Consider the following 18,243-nt stretch of genomic DNA (forward strand, 5'->3'; position numbering starts at 1 on the left):
CCATTGAGTAAGCCCCTCTCCCATTGTCTAGCATGGACCAGCCGGGCAGTGAGCGGCTTGCAGCACTTGCAGACGTCCTCCTGAACAAGCCAGGCTTTGGCAACCGCTGCCTAAAGGAAGAGTGGCTTCCGTAAGTCCCTGTGCACCCCTGCCCTAACACTGACAGCGGCCCTGGGAGACCCAGATGATGGAGTATGGAGACGGCAGGCTTGGGATGGGGCTGTCTCAGTCCTGCTCTGTACACATCACTCTCCCTGCCCAGCACTCACGCAGCTTTTCCTCCAACACCTGCATGCCAAGGTGTTTACTCCCTCTCAGGAAGCCCCTGCTTCATTGGGCAGCTCTTTATCTTTGTAATTCCCAATATCAAAAGTCCCATGCTAAGTTGATTTATGCTTCCCACAACCTATTTGGGAGGAATCTGAATAGGGGAAGGACGGAGATGGGGACTATCAGTTGTGTAATGGGACCTAGAATGGTGTTAATTGCATGTGTGGCCAACTTTCAATTATCCCTATGTGTATAAAGAAGGGAGTTTCAGAGGGCAGTTGAAATCTACCAAGAATCCTAAAAAGTCAATACAATTTTCACTGCTTCTCTCATTCAGCTTTTTCAGAGCTAGTGATAAGGACCAAAATTAGGCTAATTTCAAATTCCTCTTTTATTTATTGTCTCTCAACAGTTAGAGCCACCAGAAGAGAAAAAAGGGATAAAACTGCCCAGAAACTAGATAATTTCACCAGTCCCACACTGAGTCAATAAAAAGCACACCCTAGTCTTGACTTTTCTTGAGCAGAAACTAACCTCTGAGAGCATAAGAAGAAAGTGTATGGCTCTGAGGACGAGGAGGAAAGGCTAGGGAGGAGATGGTTGGGCACTACTCCTCATTTCTAGGGCTTTCTCTAAACTTTGGGGCTGATTGTGAACTATTTTCTTGTTTTCCATGAAGGGAGTACCCCTGTGGCAACTCAACCCCCTGGAAGGTCCCCTCCGTGTCCCCGAACGTCACCCACCTGTTCCAGAAGCAGAAATGGACACCAGACCACCCCTCGCCCTCCTGCTGGTGCAGCACCAGGGAGAAGCTCACCATGCTCCCTGAGTGCCCCGAGGGTGCAGGGGGGCTCCCGCCCCCTCAGGTACCTCGACCCTCCGTGGGAAACTGGAGGCCCTGAATCTGCAGGGAGTGGGGGGAAAACATTGTGCCCCCTGAGTTCCTGGCCAAACAACATTTTATTTTTTTAATATATTTTTATTGATTTCAGAGAGGAAGGGAGAGAGCGAGAGACAGAGAGAGAGAGAGAGACATCAATGATGAGAAAGAATCATTGATCGGCTGCCTCCTGCATACCCCACACTGGGGATCGAGCCCTCAACCCAGGCATGTGCCCTGACTTGGAATCAAACTGTGACCTCCAGGTTCATAGGTCAATGCTTAATCACTGAGCCACGCCGGCCAGGCCAAACATTTTAAACTGACCATAGAGTGCAGGACCTAATGAGGTTCCCTGGGTCCTCTCAGCGGGGCTTCCCTTGGCGTCCTGTCCAGCCACTTGGAGGAAGTCACTGACCAGCTTTGTTTTCCACCACACATGTCCTATGCAATGTAGTAAGAAAACATCTAAACATTGAGACATTATGCAAGTCATGCATGCTCATGATAGAAAAATTAGAAAATACAGATGAGTCAGAAGAAAAAAAGATCATCCTATCACTTGGAAATAACCACCAATAACATTTGGTTTTTATCTATTCAAACTGGATTATATTCAAAATGCTGTCTTAAAACCTGCTATTTTCACTTAATAGCATATTATGAACATATGCCCATGTCAATATGCACCTACATAAGTGTTTTTAATGCCTGCATGCTTATCCCACTATTTAGATTTACTTTAATTTATTTAACAAAGTTCTCATTCTTGGACCTGAGTTTTCAACTTTTGTCCATTATAAACAATATTGTAGTGTGCATTCAAATGCATATGTATTTGCATGCTTTTTAACAATCTTAATTAAGAAGCTTGCCATGTTCTGTGTCACTAACATGCACACACACACACACACACACACACACACACAGCCAATAACCATTTTTTTGCAGGGACATCAGCAATCCTGGCTCTGAGCAGCATCCTCTCTTGGGTGTTCTGAACTCCAGAATGTATCACAGTGAGCCTTTCCTAGGGCTTTTAGAGACAGAAGGGGTCAGGGAAGTCTCACTTTGTCTTGGGTTGATAATGATCCTCCCTGCTGACTTGCACGAGTGGGGCATTCTGTGGCCGTATCTAATGATTTGCCAATGAATGAATGGTTCCCAGAGAGGCAGTGTGGCATAGTGTCAAGAGCACAGGCATTGGGTTGGTTACTTGCCTCTCTGAGCTTTACTTTCCTCCCTTATAAATTGGGAATAACTGTTTATTTCACAGCATTTTATGAGAATTCAACGAAATAATGTGGGTAAGGAAACTGTGTTATTTAGAATTACATTCAACGGAATGATGACCACCGCAATCTAACAGTGGATGAAATAAGACACACTGTGTTTCCCTCTCCTGTAAAAGTTCATGCAGGTGGTCCAGAACTCTTGTTCTGCTTCTTCTCCATGGTAAACAGGCCTCAACCTCATTGGCCAAGATGGCAGGACCTTCTTTCCAGACCACAGAATGAAAAAAGGATGAATAAAAAGAGAGGGCAAACTGCAAATATGCTATCTTCTATGAAAATTTCAAGAAGCTACCACACTTAGCTGTCATTGGCCAGAATCAAAAGTCAAGGGAGTCTGGGTGGCCTTGCACCCAACAGTCTCTTAGTCTGGCAGATGGCAGAAGGGCAGAGCAAGTCATGGGGGACAACTAAATTTTGCCCTCGCATCAATCCCAGGAGTTGGCTTGTGAATGACTCTGTTTATGAGCATCCTACTCTCTCTCTCTCTCTCTCTCTCTCTCTCTCTCTCTCTCTCTCCCCATGCTAAAAGCAGATACCTTTCTATTTCTCAAGCAGTATATTTCCCCATTGAATCATAACTCAGCCACCCTGCATCACAGGGATCCCTAAAGAGGATCTGAGGGAGCGTGTCCCAATCCTCTGTACCCCAAGAGGAAGCTCTACTTCTGCTGGGTTTGCCGAGGCCTCCGGCTGCTTCTGCTCTAACCACCAGCGTCAGACAGAGTTCTACACTGAGTCCTGGCTAGGGCGGAGGGAAGGCCAGGAGCAGCAACGTGGAGATTCCTTTCTTCAGCGAGTTCTAACTTCAAGGCTGCCTGTCCAGCTTACAGAACCTTTTTCTCAGTGGTTGGTGCCTGGTTCCTAGGGGGAAAATGTAACAACAGGCCACCACAGCCAATGTCCTGGGAACAGACCAGTTCCTGTGATTTTCTTTGTGTCTGTGTTTCCTCATTATCATTCATGTCTCTCTTGAGAGGAAAAAAAAAATGTAACATCATGAATCTGCACAGGAGCTACTTCCTCTCTCTCTCTCTTTCTCTCTCTCTCTCTCTTACACACACACACACACACTCATATTTACATCTATTCCCTCAAACACACTCTCCCATTCAGCCTGGAATTAAGCCACGGGTGTGGGTACAGGCTTGGTTCAGAGGTGGTAAACTGTCCTCATCTGGAAAACCGGATGGTGGATGCTGTCTTCTCAGGGCCCCATCCTGTTCTCGAATTATTTCAGTGGTGGTGGGTCCCCAGTGGACGTGCTCCACCCCTGACTTCTAGAATACACCGCGTTAAAGTGATAGGAGTATTTCATTTACAGAATTTTTAGAAAGCAATTTATCATAAAATTCCCAGGCACCAGCAATTGTTCCAGCCTAGATTCCACCCAGAGAGTTTGGCGGTTCCCCGGGATGCCATCCTCAGCTTGAGAAGCAGGGTGCTGGGGTGAAAAGAGTGAGGGCTGTGGAGTCAGACAGTTGTAGGTTCAAATCCTAGGTCAGCCACCTACACGGTCTACAACCCGGTGCAAGTTAGCCAACCTTTCTGAATTCACTTTCTCTGTAAGATAAAGTAATAATTCTTCTGACATGGGGGTTGAGGATTAAGGGATATAATGTGTGCAGAGCATTTGACATAGTGCCTGCACACAGAGTTCTGTAGATGCCAGTTCTCCTAGCGTTAGAGAGATGAACTAGGTAAAGCAAGTGAACTGAAGAAGGAAGTATAATAGGAAAATGGGAGAAGGAGACAGAACGTGTATAAAAATGAGAAGCATGGTTTTAAAGCCCCCAACATTTTCCCTTTCTACCTTTGATTGATACCCTTGACACCCAAGGTTCATGACTCATGGGAAATTAAACCATTACCTATTCCCAAATGTAAAGTAATATTGCCACCTGGTGGCCAAACTCATGCTCTTTTGAATTCTCCAAAGCCTTTTGATGATCGCGCTTCCACTCCTGGATGTATTTTGAACGTGATTTATAAATTGTAAGGTCCTGTTTGAATTCTTTCACTCATGTCACAAATTTACTGTTTCAACTATATGCTCGGTACTGTTCTGAGTGCGGGGGGCTCAACAGCTAACATAACTTTTGGTGAAGAACAAGCAGTTTCACAAACTATAAAGCCTCACATTCCAAAGTAACTAACAGGAATGTCTCGTCTCAGAGAATGCAGCGCAGCACTGAAATTCTACAAGACCTCACAGACAGGAACATCTCCGACTTCTTAGTAAAGACGTATCCTGCCCTTATCCGAACCAGGTAAGAAGAGACCCTTGTTATGCTTTCATCCTGGCTCCCTGTATAAACTATTAACTAAAAACAGAAGACCATTTTCTCACATGATTTATCAACAATCAGGGTAGTGGAATTTTTCTTCTTTTTTCTGAGCTAATAGAAAGAGCAATCGAGAATATACAAGTAAAATGCAGCTTAAGTTTAATTTTATTTGTTTGTTTTGTTTAGACTAAGCAATCTCAATGGGTAACCCATGCACTACTAAAATTAAATTTTAAAATGTAGGATTTATCTACTAATGCAGCCTCATATTTTCACTAGTTAAGAAAGAGACAAAGTTTAGAGGGAGGAGCAAGAGTAAAGGGAGAAAGATAGAGGAAAAAGAAACAAGACAGAAAAGTAAGAAGCAAACAGCAGAAAGGAAAAGATTAGACCAAGATAGGATAGAGGCAGTGGGTACAGTATCTGAGTGAGGCCACAGGCCAGCCAGGTCCACAGCACCTGTCACACTCTCACTGTAAGTTAACGCCGGTAGTGCTGCCATTTAACAAGCCAGTGAACTCTTATGTGTGTCTATTTCTCCCAGCTCTGCAGCTGTTATCAAGCCTCAGCTGGGAATGGGCTGGCTTCAGCCAACCCTACGGGAGCTTGACAAGCGTGTGCTTCCCAGGTGGCATCATAGGAACCCTGATCCAGGCCCACGTGCTCTGGGGCTTTAAAATAAAACGTACTGTCTAATTTTAGTAGTACTTTCAGTTGCCTCCCCTACCAGAGCCATGCAGAAAGAATAAATGGACTCAATTAACCAGAACACACTGCAGATGGTGAAAGCAGCTGCCAGAAGGCAGGGCCAAGCCAGCAGTCAGCAAAATAAAGAATGCCATCCACACCCAAAAATATAAGCAGATCATGGGATAAACAACAAGCACCCAAAACTTTGTTCTCAGCAGCCAGTTTACATGATGGAACTTTGGATTTTGTGTCTGATGACAATGATAGTCGGTGAGCCTGACCTATGAGGGCTACTGTTGGGATCTTGTCATTTTACCCCTGATTGGCTGGAAGTCAGTCTCTGAAGTCTGGGCTTGGAGTGAGTCAGAACTTCCCCCACGTGTGCAGGTGACTGTTAGAGCCTTATTCGTGCAGGTGGAAGAGGGTGGCTGCAGCCTCCACTCACACCGGCGTGATAGTTACCATGTTACCTGGTTCCAGGTGGTCTGACAAATAACCTGACAACAGGGCGTCCCAGGAAGCCCAGCATGTGGGATGGGACTCGGGGAGCCAGCAGTGGAGAACATCAGTCCTTTTCCTGCGTGTGTATCAGCTCAGCTCCTAGGCTGCGAGGTTTCCGTGTTGCTTGGATATCAGGAGATGCAAAAATGCCCCTGAACACTACTGAGACACCCCATGAGCGGAAGGAAAGTTAACACTGCTGGGCCAGTGGGATTCATTGTCTGATTTGTTTTCACTTTCAGCTTAAAGAGCAAATTCTGGGTCAACGAACAGAGGTAAGAAACTATTTTCCTAGGAAATGAAAATCTCAAATTGATCTATTTAAAATGCACATTTTAAAAGCCACACCTCCAAGCCAGGTAGATGGGATGTTCTGTGCGTGCTCAGAAAGTCACAGGACATGCCCTGAAGGACATGTGGCTAGACACACCCTGGACCCAGAAGGTGCCCAGTGGCAGATCTCCATGAAGGACGTGGACGGGAAGTGATATTCCCTGAAGAGTTGTCCCAGAGCATTCTCACTCAGGGGAGGCTCTAAAAGGTCAAGCACAGAATAGTTTGCAATACTAATGAGAGGCCATGTGACCTGGGCCCTGGCACTCTGTGGCCCAATCATTCCTTGTAAGCCTTAGGGAATCTGGCCCAGCCCCAGGTAACTCATTCCTGAGGCATCCTGGAGACTGGAGTCGTTCCAGAGGTTTGGAGGATCCTCCAGGGACATTCTAGGAGTAAGCTAGCCTCCCAGGCTCCCTAAGGAATGGGCCTGTAGAATAAAGGCAGAGCTGAGGTTGACTTGGTTCTAGACCAGGGGTGGGGAACATCCAGCCCTCGGGCCATATAAGGCCTTCAAAATCATTTGGTCTGGCCCTGCCAAGGCATTAGTGGTGAGTTAATTAAATGTTTGACCAAATACAACAGGCTAATTTTTAAGTTAACAATGTTGTATGGCCTGCGAATGATGTATAAATAGCCAAATGGCCCTTGGCAGAAAAAGGTTCCCCCACCCCTGTTTCAGACCATAAAAGTGTTATCGGGCTTTTAGAATCGCTCCCTAGAGGGAAGGATAAATCCTCAGCTGAAGCGGAAAGTTGAGGGCATGGGGAGAGCGCAATTTGAGTCCCTGAGAAATAAGTTCAGCAAATTAATTTTGTTTTGTAGAGGAGCTTGGCTTTTATCCTACCATTGAAAGGTTTTATCCAGAGAGTGGCACTCCCAGGTATGTTCAGAGCAGTGTGGAAAATGGGTTAGGACGGGGAGAGACCTAAGGCTAGGATCTCATGAAGGAGCTAGAGCTTGAGTCAAGGCAAAAGATGGTGAGGGGCTGCCTGAGGGAGGGGCAGCATTGAGAGGCATGGAGAGCTGGGCCCAGCCGGACTGGTCCTGATTAGATTGAGGAGAGTCCCGTGCTGTGGGAAGTGCCTGTAAAGTACAGACAGATGTGATGCAGGAGAGGAATTGTTGTTGGGATGATGGTGAGTCAGGGAAGACTTCAAAGAGGAGATGACATATGATAGAGGAGATGCAGTTGGCCTGATGCTCAAGAACAAGAAAGGCAGCCCTGGAAGCCAGCAGCCCTGCAGAGGCGACCAGGACTGTTGGCAGCTCTGCGAGTGATTGTATTGGACGTGGCCGGGATATGCCACTCAAGGAAAGGCATGAGAGGGGTTGGAGAGGTCAGAGAGACCAAGTCTGAGGGATCAGAACTCATCTGGGGGCAATGAGGAAGCATTCGAAGTTGTAAAGTGGAGCCACGTTGCTCACTAGTGCAGACAGTGCCTCCCAAAGCACACATTTCCCTAACAGAAACTGAGTGCTGCTGGCAAGCATGAAGCACCACAGAGGTGGGTCATGGCACTGATCTGAGGACTTCTTGTTCCCTTGTCAGGTACGGAGGAATTTCCATCGGAGGAAAGCTGCCGGCTCTCCCCGTCACGGGGGAGGCACTTGTTGGATTTTTAAGTGACCTTGGCCAGATGATGAATGTGAGCGGGGTACGTAAACGGGCTGCAGGTTTGGGTAGGACCTTCAACGTGCCAGTTATTATGAGACAGAAAATCTCATGAATACTAAGAGCGAAAATAAAAAACCTCTTTCTTATTCATTATGGTTTTCTAGGGCCCGGTCACCAGAGAGGCCGCTAAAGAAATGTCTGTTTTCCTTAGACATCTGGAAACTGAAGACAACATTAAGGTATTGGCCCTGGGTCACCTGCCCCAGAGCTAAAAATCCACATGAGCTGGTGACTTTATTTTTATTTTCCCAAATAATTAAATTCCATCAAGTCTCCACTTGAAAACTAGCATGGAATGTCTTCCAGCTGCCAAATCCTTCCTCCTCCCCACATTCCTTTCCCTGCGGCTCATTTTTTTCTTTAAACAGCTGTTGTTAGCGCAGGGCCGCTGGGTCACGCCAGCACAGCCTAAGGAAGGCCGTCTCCGCCCTCCAGGTGTGGTTTAACAACAAGGGCTGGCACGCCCTGGTCAGCTTTCTCAACGTGGCCCACAATGCCATCCTGCGAGCCAGCCTGCACCCGGACAGGGACCCCGAGGAGTATGGCATCACCGTCCTAAGCCAGCCCCTGAACCTGACCAAGGAGCAGCTCTCTGAGATCACAGTGTAAGCCACCCAGGCCCAGCCACACAACTGTCTTGTCACCCTCTCCTCTCTTGGGAGACCCACGAGGATTATCACTCTCCGGAGCTGCTGGGCTGGAGGGCCAGGCTGGTCAGCCGGCAAACGTGAACCTAATACTTTCAGCGCTGTGTGCCAGACTGCCTGGCCATTCTTTCTCCTTGTCCTTACTAGGAAAGTAAGCATAGATTTGGTTCTGTTCCCTTTGGGCTCTTGGTAAGAAGTTACTCGTGAAGCTTACACAAATATCCTCCTCTGCAGTATGTGAAATGACTGCCCGGGACGGGGAAAGTTCAGTAAATCTTTCGTCTCCCCAATAGGAATTATCTCAGATTTTGGTAATTTTCCTCAGACAACCAGGCCATGGAGATGTCGTCAGATCCTTGCCTTCCTCAAGCTTAGGCTCTTCCCGCACAGCTTCAGGCAATAAAAACATCAATCTTGTGCAATCTGCAGTATGCTGGTAGCCTGTGTGAGTGCATGCTTGTGGTAAGCGGTAGGGTCCTCATTTTCCTACCCCAGGACACTCAGAGCCCTACCCCAGGACACTCATTTTCCTACCCCAGGACACTCAGAGCCCTCAACACTGGACTCTCCACGTGCCCAGGGTCACTGGCTAAAAGTTGGCCCTGGAACCTTGGCACCTTCCTCTGGACACCCTCCAGGCCCTGGACTGAGGAAGAATCGCCCGCCTTGTGTTTATTCTCACTTAGCCTCGCCAAGTCTCTTGAATATGAAATATGAAATAGGAGTCTTTATGATTATAAAATAGTATATGTTCATTAAGTAAAGTTTAAAGAATAGAGTCTTAAGAACTTATTATCTGTAATCCTACACAGGTTAGTGTATTTCCTCTAAATGTTTTTGCACGTTTCCCTTTCAGTCATTTGCTCTACTTTTACTGTGTGTGGATCATGCTATTTCTAATTTTATAAGGACGCTGACTAGCACAGACAGTGCTTTGTGGGAATTAGTTAATGTGCTCCTTTCTCTCAGTGGGTGCTGTTCCATGCAAGGGGTCACGGCTTGTATGTGAAGTTCAGGTCGGATTTCAGCCCACACTTGCCCTCTTGGCCAGATGCCTTCCACTTGGCCCAGGAAAGGATGGCTAGAGCCCCGTCCTGTATAATCGGCCTGCTCTCTGCTTTGTTGAACTTACGTTATGAGCATTTCTCCATGCTATGGTGTGTTTCATGTTCTCACAGGATAATTTGCCTCTTTTAACAAAAGGAATAAATTTCACAGACCATATGACTGTCTACATAGAAAATTCAAGAGAAGCTATAGACAAATTATTAGAACTGATAAGACCATTGTGATATATGACAAATGATAATATACAAACCCATTTCTATAACCATCAGTAAATAATTAGAAAGTTTATCTAGACTTTCATGTGAAAATGGAACAATATTCAACATCACCATAGAACAGAAAACCCTCAAATATCCACTTAACCTTGACTCCGTTTAAGATAATTGAATGAAATGACAAACATCAGGCTGGGAAGGGGGTTTTGGAGGCTGTTCTCTAGGACTGGCTGAGCCGCCCCAGAGCCTGACTTGGTTTTTCTCTGGCTTCTGCTCCTCCTCCTTCACCTCTCTCTCCCTGTGTCTCTTGTCCTACTGCAGGCTGACGGCTGCTGTGGACGCTGTGGTTGCTATCTGCGTTATTTTCGCCATGTCCTTCGTCCCAGCCAGCTTTGTCCTTTACTTGATCCAGGAGAGAGTGAACAAAGCCAAGCACCTCCAGTTTGTCAGTGGAGTGAGCCCCACCACTTACTGGCTGACCAGCTTCCTCTGGGACATCGTAAGTGTCAGGTCACGGTGCCTCTCTCACCTCCATTGGCCTGAGGGGTGGGCACTGGTGTCTGCTCTGACTGAGGGTCGCGGTAGGGTGAGGCTCTCCCACTGCCGGGACTGCTATGTCAAGGGCCTTGTGTGTCTGCTGTCTGTTGACTTCTTAGAAAGGTACAGAACTAGGAACGGCAAGCTAGGGACGAATGTAGGGCTCAGCTTAACAACTGCCGAGTGGGGGCTCTGCGTGCCCTGCCTCAGGGCCTCTGACCCATCCAATAAGTACTGCCCTCCATGAGGCTGGCCTTCCTGAGAATATCTGGCTGAAGAAGTAATACCAAGCAGACCTTCACCCCACATCCTCTTCTTAAATCCTGCCCCACCCCAAAGGGGTAAGGATGGAATTTCTCCTATGGCAGAGTCACCAGATAAATATAGGACACCCAGTTAAGTTTGAATTTCAGGTAAACAATTAATTTTTAGGGTAAGTATGTTTCACCCCCAAATATTGTATGGGACATAGTTACACTAAAAAATGTATTTGTTGTTTTTCTGAAATTCAGATTTAACGAGGCATCCTATATTTTTATTTGCTAAACCTGGCATCCTATCCATTGGCCTTATTTTGATTTTCCAAAGCAGCCAGACCTTCACTATATCAGTTTAGCCACCAAGTTAGGGAAAATGAAGAAAAGTTTTTTAGCAAATCAACAGCAGACTAGCACTCTTCTCACCCCAGTATTGGAGGAGGCAGGGAGGGGTCAGCATGGGGGCTTCATGACAGACCACAGGGTCAAAGTTACTTGGCAGCAAAGACTAGTTATAATATAGGAGAGATTATTGTGACACCAACTCCAGGTATTCTGAGTGTCTGGGTAATGAGATCCTTTGTTTTATCTCAACATTCTAAGACTAACGTGAGTCCCCACTTCATGTGATGATAAGGTACATCATGATGAGAACCGACACAAACAACCTTCTCCAGCATGGCTTTTAGTACGGGTTCCTAAAGACATAATTTATCTTACTCGACTTATTAAGTTCCTCCTCCACTTACCAATGCAAAACCAGAAGTTATTAATAGCACCTCCATTCTTTCCTCTGTTTTCTGTCTGCATGAAAAAACACTCATGAACACATGGGGAGGAGGTCAGATTCTACAAGCCTCACTGTGGACAAAAACACTTACAGGCCCCACATTGGCCTCGTGCTTTGAACATGAAAAGAGCTAGGCACACTTGCACTGAAGAGTTATTAACTTGCCAGTTTTTTCACTCTACTTTTTTTTTTGAAAGACAAAGAACAGCCTGGCCAGTGTGTCTCAATGGTTGAGCACCGACCCAGGAACCAAGAGGTCACCAGTGCAATTCCCTGTTAGAGCACAAGCCCGGATTGTGGGCTTGATCCCTAGTAGGCGACATGCAGGAGGCAGGTGACCGATGTTTCTATTTCTCTCCCTCTCCTTTCTTCTCTCTCTAAAATCAATAAAAACATATATATATATATATATATATATATATATATATATATATATATATATATATATATAAAGACGAGGAACATAATTTATACTTGGAGCTGACCGTGCATGTACCTGGCTACAGAGATGTCTGAACCCAAGGAGAGATAGAATATGGAATAGAATCGGGACTGGCCCGATGTTTCCTCGTGGTCAGATTCAGGTCACAGCAGCAGCATCACAAGGGATGCTCTGTCTTCTCACTGCATCCGATCAGGTGGCTGCTGCTCTCAATTTGTCCTACTACTGACAGCGGTCCCTTGATGAAGATGGTGTCTGCCAAGCTCCTCACTGTAAAGTTAATCTTTTTCTTTTTATAATTAGCAGGAATTTTGGGAAGAGGTACTTTAAAGCTGTGTAAATATCCTGTTTGTAATCAAACTTCCCAGTCATTCATTTATTTACAACTATATGGAGTCATCTTCCCAGGTCAGTCCTTGGGTTATAATTGGATACCATTATTATTCACCCTGCTGCTCAGATTATCCCCAGTTTGGCCAGTGGGAGCCTGATGGAGCTGCCTCCTTTGGCTTTGTCCCCATTGTCTTTGAGCAACTCCCTGCTCTCTGGCACCGCAAGGTGTTCCAGGTTCGTCCTCCACTTTGCCCCAGCCCTACTTGGAATCAACGGTGTCCCCAAGGAACCCTGGTTCCTTTCCATGGAAAACAGCTCTCAAAATCAAGATCTTGGAGTGAGGTAGGTTCTATGCTACTGGAGTCTCAATGGTCCCAGGACTTTTTTTTTTTAATCTCTCCATCTCAGTGGAGAGAACTAGGGAAGATATGTAAGCATATATATAGATAAAAACCATTTACATCTCTCTTTACCTACTTATGCACCAAACACGGAGGGCTCACTAAAACCTCTATTCAAACCAACACCATTGGCTCACTATGGCTTTCCACTTTCCATATTTGTAACTCCCTTCTTCAAGAGTGAGACACCAGCTTCTGTCACCCCCAACTCATTTACCTACCCCCGCATGTCCAAAGTCCCCATCTCTGCCACCATCCCCTCCACTGTGTGGACACTCTCCTCTTCCTGCTCCAGCTGACCCCACGTGGAGGTAGGTCCTCCTCATTCTGCTCTGGCTCTAATACCCCACACCAGGTCAACACCCTCCTCACCCCACTGGGGCTCACACACCCTGTGAGACACCCTTCTCAGCCTTCTCAGGTTCTCATCCTGTTCTGACTCCACCCCTAACCTCACCATGGCTGCCCAATTTTCCCAGTCCATTCTAATGGCTTTAGGACTGAATTGTGCAGGAAGGGAAGAGAAGGGAGAAAGTGATTTTTTTAAAAAAAAAAGTATCCTTTATTTGAGCTTCATGAGACCAAGGACTATATATTAAGTTTTTTTTTTTTTTCTGAATTCTGGAAACATACTTAGAAAGTAGAATCAATAGGACTTCATGACCAATTAGAAAGAGAGAATGAGAAATCAGGTAGAATTTTGTAAAATATGCAGACTAAAGGTCCCCTGCACAGGGAGGTGGGGTGGGGTAGGAGGACTAGAAACAACTTAACCTATGCTAACCAAGAGCTATTTAGACCAATAGAATCAGAATCCCAGACCATATGTGCTAGACAAGCTGCCCGGCCCTCGGCCCTCATTTGGCCGACAGGAAAGAGAGGTCCAGAGAGGTAAAGCGCCTTGCTCTCCTCTTCTCTCTCCAAGATGAATTATGCTGTGAGTGCGGCACTGGTGGTGGGCATCTTTGTCGGGTTTCAGAAGAAAGCCTACACTTCTCCGAACAATCTTCCTGCCCTTGTTGCTCTGCTCATGCTGTACGGGTGAGTTGTTCAGGCGATTAGTTAATGCTCTCCAAAGGGAAGGGGAGAGAGGCATGATTTCCAAGCAGAACCTGGGATTTCTGGAGGTAAGGTTAGCTTTTGGCCCCCAGCAGACTCTTCATCCTGACCACAACCCTGCCTGGCCTCTGTGTCTGACTCCATACGTGGAGGTGTTCCTGAGGCTCGGTCTACTCACCCCACATGGCCTGAATCTTCTCCCATTCAAACGGTAGCCTAACCAAAATCTGGGACTCAGTCACGCTCCCGTTTTTCACCCAGCTGTGATTCTGATTCATCAAAAGCCAAACTGAACATCCCAGTGTCTCCATCTGTCCCGGCCAACGGTTATGTACACACAGTAGAAGACTCTGGCTGAAAAGCTGTTCCTGAGTCAGGGCCAGAGGATGTCACAGAGATTAAATTCAGTGGAATTAGAGCAAAGTGTGCAGCTTTCTGTCGAGGCTTACCACTCACTACATGTGTATGGTGGACAAGTAATACACCTCATCAAGGCCTCAGTTTTCTTATCTGTGAAGTGAAGATAATGATACCTGGCCCTTCCTGTGTGGGCCAATAGAGTCTTGCTAGAGCAATGGTCTCCATTTATCTCTATTGAAAAAGAATTCAGGAACTAGCATCACTGGCACATCAGCTCCAGTGAACTGTGAAAATGAGCCTGTTGGGGTCTCAGCTCAGCTTTGCTGATCCAGACTCGAGTGAGAAGCGTTGCGGGAAGACAGTGCTCCGTGCATTGTACAAGGCTTTATAATTTACTAGTCCCGATGCACGAAAATTCGTGCAAGAGTAGGCCTTCCTTCCCCCAGTTGCCAGCACAGGCTTCCCCCTGGCACCTGGGACCCGGGCTTCCCTCCTCCGGCTGCCCGTAGGCACCGGGGACCCAGGCTGGCTTTCCTCTGGCCCCAGCTTTGTCAGGAAGGACATCTGGAATGACATCCGCAAGACGTCTGATCTAATTAGCATATTACCCTTTTATTAATATAGATGTACATCCACAGTTACTATCTCCTTTGTTCCTCACAAAATCCCCACGAGATGGTCAGGGAAGGCATTGTTATCTCAACTCAAAGATGAGAAACAAAGACCAAGGGGTGGAGTATCTCTTTGGTCTTCCTGGGACTCTCGCCAGTTCAAACATATCACTTCCTGCGTGAGGAATGCATATACCTGGGGTACAGCAGATGGAGTGGAAATGGGCACTCCGTCCACTGAGTTGTGTCATTTCACACAGATGGGCAGTCATCCCCATGATGTACCCAGCATCCTTCCTGTTCGATGTCCCCAGCACAGCCTATGTGGCCTTGTCTTGTGCTAATCTGTTCATCGGCATCAACAGCAGTGCCATCACCTTCATCTTGGAATTATTTGAGAATAACCAGGTGAGCGCGACTTTCTTGGCTTCCTTGTTTGATGACTGGGATACTAGAGGAGAGTATGTGATGGTCAAGCAGAGCCATGGCAGGCACTGTGGCTGGACAAGTCAGTGCATAAATGAATGTTGCTTCTTCCCCTTCCTTCCTTCCTTCCTTCCTTCCTTCCTTCCTTCCTTCCTTCCTTAAGCTCCTTATTCATGTGTGTGCTCTGGTGTCATGGTTTTCTGAGCTCATTCTCAAGCTATAAATGACCTTTCATGATCCTTCTTACTCCTTTAAGAAGGTTTTCTTGAGGACTTCAGTGTTAAGGTTTACACACACACATAGCATTCATGTGATTTCAACATCTAAGAGGTGTGAAAAGGCACACAATGAAATGTCTCCTTCCTACTCCTGTTTTGCAATCACCTGGTTCCCTTCTCCAGAGGCGACCTTTCATTGGGGATTCATATGTGTTCTGGAGACATATAAGCAAATACATATATAGTCTTTCTCCACTTTCTTATGCAAATTTTAACAGGAATATATACTATTTTACATGAAAATTAATCCTGGGGATAAGGGTTAGGAATTTATGGCGCTGAATGAGTCGTTTGTGGCCTGAAAAGTCCAGTTATCCTATCCACAATCCCCAGACTTCTCTTCACCCCCAAAGAGCTGGTCAGACTGGATCCTAAAGACAATGGTGGCAGCTGCAGAGCTGTCTTTGCTCCACACTCCCGCTCCCAGCCTGCTGTGTCTGAGCCTGGCCATGACTGTCCTGGGAACGTCCCCAAGGACTGGTGGTCTCACCCATGTGTGTATGGCTTGTCTAGCCACTCATTTCCTTCCCTCATTAGGTCTTTGCAGTTCAGAGGGTGGGCACCAGTGCATCTATTCTGCTGTCCTGCAGCTCCTGGCCCCTGGTCCCTGGCCCCTGGCCCCACTCCTGCTTCTTGGCCCTTGGGAGGACCCAAGGCAAATCTACACTAACCACCCAGCTCCTGGCTTCCTGACAGTCACTCTTTCCCAAACCCTGCCAGGCTTTCTGTGGCCACTAAGCAAGGAACAACCCACCCCCACCCCACTTCTATCCCATGACTGATAAAAATATATACCATGTTATAGTCAGACCCCAAAAGGGAGGTGGATGGGAACACAGACCTACCTCCAGACCTCCTCCCCGCAATTCCCTCTTCCTGCCAGAGCACCCTGGCAGGCTGAAAAGGCTGCTCTTTGGAGCTGTTTTTTGTCACGGGCTCACAGCCCACTAAGTCTTAAGAGAGAGTGTTACTTCAGAATAATTAAATGGTAAGCTTAAAGCCATTCAGAACATTCTCCCTCCCTCCTGCCGGCTGCACTCATTTAGCCGACCTTTTTTGAGTGCACCCTCCTCCCCTGCATAAAACTTGGTTGCTGTCACACAAATTATCAGACAGATGCTGCAGAAATATCCAGTATCCCAGAGGAGACTCCCCAGGTCCCGGTAGCTGCTGTCCCTACTCAGTCAAGAGGTGTCAACGAAGTGAACACCATACGATGGCTGTGCTGATATGAATAAGTGCAGCCCCTCGCACTGCCCCCAGGAACTTCCCTTCCAGACAGGCAGTGACCTGCACACCAACTAAGGAGCCGGAACAAACCTCAGGACACACCACTCCATATGACAGAACATCGAAGGGGCGAGACAGATAAAACACTACAGGTCAGAGTGGGCCCAAAAGAGCTGGGTTGCAAGGGCCAGAAGAGTCTTCATGGAGGAAATTCCATTTGAGCCTGGCCTGGGATGAGTAGAATTTTATTAGCCCATTTAATAAATAAATGAAGTGCCTACTGTGAGCTAATTGTTGTGCAAGTTATTCAGGAAGGATACCAAATGGTTAGGACCCAATCCCTGTCCTCTGGGGACCACTGACTAGGGAGAAAGTAGGCAGGTAAAAAATAATTAACCCTGGCAATGTGGAAAGTATGAGCGAGGAGTAGGTATTTTACCGTGGGAATCTGGAAAGGCTGATGAGAGGAGGGGTTATTGGAGCCAGCTTTGTGAAGAGGGCTTTCTTTCCTGCCGATAGCGATGGTTAACAGAAGCTGCAAGTGCAAAGGCCCACAGGCCAAAGAGCAGAGTGCCTTTCGGGAACTGTGGGGGGCAGGGGGAGGCTGGAGAGGAAGGAGGCTGTGCGGTAGGTACGGGCCAGGCAAGTGGGCAGCAGTGGCCTCTTCAGCCTCACCCCCTCCGCGTCCCCTCTGCCTGCTTGGGGGAGACTCTGCTCACACTTGGAGGCTGAGGCAGCGGGCACAATCTGATCTCCTGGAAACAAGTCCCCCAACTCAACACAGACACCAGAGAGTCTGCCTTCTCTAGCGCTGGTGGCATCTGCACACAGCCCATCGCTGCCTTGTGGGAGCGGAGAGGCAGAGCAGGCAGATGCTCCCAGGACCCTCTCCCCTTTGATCTAAGCTGGGCTACGATAGAGCAGGTGAGAGAGCCTCAGTCCCCAGGGACGTGAGATGGCTCACAGTTGTACCAAACGGGAGAGCCTGGGCCACATTCCCGGCCGCTGCCTCTCCTGGTAGCAAATGCCACGGAGGGCTGTGTGTAATTTCAAAGTGAGTCCACAGTGAGCTCCCCAAGAGACACCTCCTGTGAGTGTTTCTGTATTTCCCTGTCTGCTCAACAAACACCTCCTGCGGACAGTCTGGCTGCCTGGTCCCTCCGTCTGCAGTCCTTCCCCAGGCCCACCCTGCTCAGAAGGGCACGTGGGCTTGGCTCTCTTCCTGACTGCCCTGCTTTGCTGTGTTTCAGACGCTGCTCAGGTTCAATGCCCTGCTGAGGAAGCTGCTCATTATCTTCCCCCACTTCTGCCTGGGCCGGGGCCTCATTGACCTGGCGCTGAGCCAGGCTGTGACAGACGTCTATGCCCGGTTTGGTGGGTGGCAGTGGGCCAGGAGAGCATGGCCCTGGATCCTTTGAGGCGGGAGGGCTGAAGCAGGAGTTCCTGTCCAACCTAGGCCGGGGAGGATGGGTGCGGGAGGGGGGGCGGGCGCGGAGAGGAAGGGTTAGACACCTGGTCAGTCCTGGTAGTCCTGCTGCCTAGAAGGGATCGGGGCCAGGAAGCCTGTTTCCTGGCTGAGGAGCCACAGGAGGGGTGGAGGGCAGGCTCCACTCTTCCCTACTCTGACTTGAGAAGCCAGGATGAGACTTGTGTTCGG

The 18,243-nt window shown here is 47.7% G+C and overlaps 1 protein-coding gene across 11 annotated transcripts in view; it reads left to right on the forward strand.

Moving 5' to 3' along the window:
- ABCA4 (ATP binding cassette subfamily A member 4) overlaps positions 1-18,243 on the forward strand; it is a 108,279-nt gene that overhangs the window by 74,412 nt on the left and 15,624 nt on the right. For 10 of the 11 annotated variants that reach the window (XM_079778077.1, XM_079778079.1, XM_079778073.1 and 7 more), the window contains 11 exons: positions 32-130; positions 950-1,136; positions 4,618-4,712; positions 6,164-6,196; positions 7,807-7,912; positions 8,037-8,111; positions 8,368-8,537; positions 10,184-10,361; positions 13,548-13,663; positions 14,913-15,060; positions 17,837-17,960. In XM_079778077.1, coding sequence (XP_079634203.1) covers positions 32-130; positions 950-1,136; positions 4,618-4,712; positions 6,164-6,196; positions 7,807-7,912; positions 8,037-8,111; positions 8,368-8,537; positions 10,184-10,361; positions 13,548-13,663; positions 14,913-15,060; positions 17,837-17,960 — 1,331 coding nt within the window. The remainder of the gene's footprint in view (positions 1-31; positions 131-949; positions 1,137-4,617; positions 4,713-6,163; positions 6,197-7,806; positions 7,913-8,036; positions 8,112-8,367; positions 8,538-10,183; positions 10,362-13,547; positions 13,664-14,912; positions 15,061-17,836; positions 17,961-18,243) is intronic. The other variant, XM_079778080.1, reaches the window with a different exon arrangement.

This window comes from Cnephaeus nilssonii (assembly GCF_951640355.1).
Source record: "Cnephaeus nilssonii genome assembly, chromosome: 7".
NCBI classification, from domain to species: Eukaryota; Metazoa; Chordata; class Mammalia; order Chiroptera; family Vespertilionidae; genus Cnephaeus; species Cnephaeus nilssonii.